At 39.1% G+C, this 3,978-nt stretch overlaps 1 protein-coding gene across 1 annotated transcript; it reads left to right on the plus strand.

The window, feature by feature from the left end:
• LOC109826698 lies at nucleotides 1,465-3,978 on the plus strand. Its single transcript, XM_020393718.1, has 4 exons — nucleotides 1,465-1,661; nucleotides 2,117-2,737; nucleotides 2,987-3,628; nucleotides 3,867-3,978. Exons 1-4 carry the CDS (start codon nucleotides 1,465-1,467, stop codon nucleotides 3,976-3,978), a joined length of 1,572 nt encoding a protein of 523 aa, XP_020249307.1.

Genomic DNA, 3,978 nt, shown 5'->3' on the forward strand with positions numbered 1-3,978 from the left:
CCCGAGCACTATCAAAATTTGACTGAGACTTTACTAGAATCATGGTTATAGACGAAAGCGCATTGTGGATATTCGTTGTTAGGTTTTAATCCTATATTACTTTATAATGACAAGTTTTCAAACATGACAGAGATATTAGAGGTGCTATAATAACAAATTACACCCAACAAGTTATTGAAATTTTAATTAACTATCACTAGTAGAAAAACGATTAACCTAGACGGAAATTTCCGTCTAGGTTGATTAAAATTCCGTCTAGATTAGATTATTTAGACGGAATTCCGTCTAGTTTGGGTGGTTTATTTTGCTTCCATCTAGATTGAAGCAAACTAGACGGAATTCCGTCTAGGTTGATCAACCTAGACGGAATAAAAAATTCCGTCTAGGTTGACAGACCAGACGGAATTCCGTCTAGTTTGTTCCTTCTAGGTTGATCGTTTTTCTACTAGTGTATTGTTCTAGATTATTTTATCTTAGGACTACAGCGAGTTAAAATAATCCCCGTACACAAACAAGTTACCAATTCAAACCCAGCCTTAGTGGATTAGGGTGGGGATCCGTTATGTTCCTATGAGGGCATCTCTTGTAGTTATAATCAAATTTCTAAATTTTTTATGGCGGCAAGTGGCGAAATGTGCATCCTCCAAAAAGCCCACTAGCCCGGGCCCGGCCCGGCCTTGGCCCGGAAACCCGGGCCAAGTCCGGGCTCTGGGCGGGGCCCGGGCCGCCTCTTTGGTGCCCGGCCCGGCCCGGAATAGTGTTTTTTATTTTTTTTTATTTTTTATGTGTATTATATATGTATAATATATGTATATATAATATATTTTTGGGAAAAATGTTTCAAGGCCCCAAAACCAAAAATCGGATGTGGCCCAGCCCCCCCAATTATCTGCCTTAGCCTTCAGCCCCAAAAAATTACGAAAATTGTGGGTCAGACCCAAAAGCCCATACGTATACATCTAGTGGGTGTATTTTGTTGCTACCTGCCGAAAATGCCCTCATCTCTCTCACTGAGAAAACCGGCTGAATGGGTTCTCTGGACTTCACACCAACGGGACTTGGTTGCAACCCACCAATGCCTAGAGCAATCCCCAACTGCGGAAACCAAAAAACCTATTACCTCCCAATAATGCTCCCTTAGAAGGTCCCCGAATGCCTGAATGAACACCCCTCAGAAGACCCCTTGAATGATGGATAGAAGTGCCAAACTCCACCTCGGTCTTATTGCTCATACCAATGGGTTCACAGGACTTCAAACTGCAGGTCAAAGCACTCCTCAATAACCTATGCACGGCATTACCAATCAAATAACCCAGCATCAAACAACGCCACAGTCTAGCCGAATCTGATGAAGTCGTCATCTCCCTATCAATCGCCGTGCTTCCAAGCAAATAATACAAATTGCTTCTTCTGACGCCCTTCATAACAATCATGGACCCCAATGTGACCTTCAAACGTGCATCCATGAAAGTACCTAAAGAAGCTTTATCCTTTATATTTAAATCTGAGAGGCACCCCAACCTCAGTTTTTCAGTTGACAACGATGATGATTTGAAGTGCATGTTGGAGCACAATCGAAATATTGGTTGTACGGAGATTCACATGCAAGCTGCTGTTAATGTAGAGTGTTCCACTTCAAGGAAAAATCAGATTAGGGAAATGTAAGTAATTAATGAACTCTTTATAACATTGGGTTTTGTGTGATGTAAACATTGTTATTTTTTTCTTCAACTTTCAACCATCCCTTATGGGCATCAAATCCCTCAATGTAAGTTATTAATGATTTGTAAGTAAACAATGAACTCTGTCAGGAACAGGTCTATGTGTGATGATAAGCCAATTGTGATTTCAGGTTTCGATGCTAACTTGGGAAAAAATAGTTGTCATCTCTGATGGTTAGATGTTAACTCTTCATCTTACAGGTTAATTTTCCAAGAGATATGTTAACCTTTACATGAACATGTTAATTGTCGTGGGAACATGGTTAATTTTACACCCAGTTAGTTAACTTTTGTTGTACTATGTTAACTTTGGTCCTACTGCTGTTAACTTAAATTATCAGAAGATAATATAACATATTGTGCATGATATCTCACTGGTTGATTAATTTGTGCAGTAGTGATGCCTCTTTGAATGCAGAATATAGTCGTCCTCCTCCAGGAAATGCATCCAATTCAGAGAGAATCCAAAATGATTTCCCGTCTGGTGAGGTTGTAATGAGAGCTGATGATATTCTCAACAACACTTCCAGCATTCCTCAATGGTGGCACACAGCATTAACTGAAAAGGGGCAACAATTTGAGACTGTAAACGAATTGAGACTAGCTTTGCAGTACTATTCCATGGCGAAAAAATTTGACTATGAATTTGTAAAGAATGAACCCAAACGTATCCGAGTATGTTGTCGATATAAGGAGACATATGGATGCCCTTGGATGCTCTTTGCATCTCCTGTTAAGTATGGTAAAAGAATTGAAATCAAAAGGTTTGTGAATGAACACAGTTGTGGACAACATGCTAACAATTCAGGGCAATCACGGGCATCTCGTAAATTCATAGCAGCCCAATTGCGACCGGTATTAAAGGCGCGACCTGAAATCCGACCAATTGATGTGCAAAAGGAGTTCCGCACTCGATATGGATTGAGACTTGAATACAGTAAGATATGGTGGGGCAAAGAAAGAGCGCAGGAGGATATGTATGGTGATAGTTATGAGGCTTATGATCAATTAAGATGGTAAATTTTACAGTTATTTTATTAAGTGTACAAATTTTTATCATAGCCGCTTATAGTACAATTGTTAGTTGTTGATTTATCATGCAATATCTCATCCTTAGATGTTTCATGTTAGTTTTCATTGATATGTTCCAACTGTCATTGTGGAATGTTATGTTTTATGAAAACTTGTGAGCTTTTATGTTAATATATTATCCTAATGTTCCAATGTATTATATATGCTTGAGCAGAAGCTACATTGTTGTACAGGTATGAGCAAAAGGTGAAGGAAACGAATCCAGGAAGCTACATATGCATTGACCAGAATGAAGGAAGGTTCAAAAGACTGTTTATATGTTATGCCGCTTGCATCGTTGGTTTCTTAAATGGGTGTAGACCCCTATTATTTTTGGATGGGACCTTTTTGAAAGACAGATACAAAGGCATGCTCCTGAGCGCCATAGCATACGACGGAGACCAAGGGATATTTCCGGTTGCGTATTGTATATGTGATCAGGAAAATGTTGATAATTGGAGATGGTTCCTTCAAGGCTTGTGGTCCATACTGTATGAAAGGTTAGACCCGTACAATCCTCCCCACCAATTGGTAATTATTTCTGATGCCGACAAGGGGATTCGAGAAGCCGTGAGAGAATATTTCCCTGAAGCAATCCACTCACGATGCGTGCTGCACCTAGTTGAAAATTTTAGAACAAAGCTAAAGGATTTGGGATTGAAAGCAAAGGACACACAAGTTTTGGGGAGTTTGCTCCAATCTGCTTGCTATAAATACACTATAGCGGAATGGAACGACTACATGAAGGAAATTTATGAGATGGCTCCAGTCGCATATGAGATTGTACTCTGTTATTCGCCAGAGAAATGGGCGAATGCATTCTTCCCTGGCATCAGGTAATGCATTCATCTTAGATTATGACGTTTTGCAGTTGATGTTAACTATTCTACATATATGTGAATTTTTCTTCCTATAGGTTAACTTTGTCTGATATATGTTAACTTTCAGCAATATATGTTAACACTGATGTTTTTATGTTAACTTTGAGCAGTAAAGGTTAAGTTTTGTTGTTACGTGTTAATTTTATTACATATTGGATGCCCATCATACTATTAATTATTTTGTGCTTTGCAGATATGGTCATGTAACCTCTAATGTTGCAGAATCCTTTAACAGCTCGATTGTTACGTATCCTGCAAATGATAGAGCATATCCGAAAACAAATTATGAGTCGCCTGAACAATAG

This window comes from Asparagus officinalis, chromosome 10, assembly GCF_001876935.1.
Source record: "Asparagus officinalis chromosome 10, Aspof.V1, whole genome shotgun sequence".
Taxonomy (NCBI): domain Eukaryota; kingdom Viridiplantae; phylum Streptophyta; class Magnoliopsida; order Asparagales; family Asparagaceae; genus Asparagus; species Asparagus officinalis.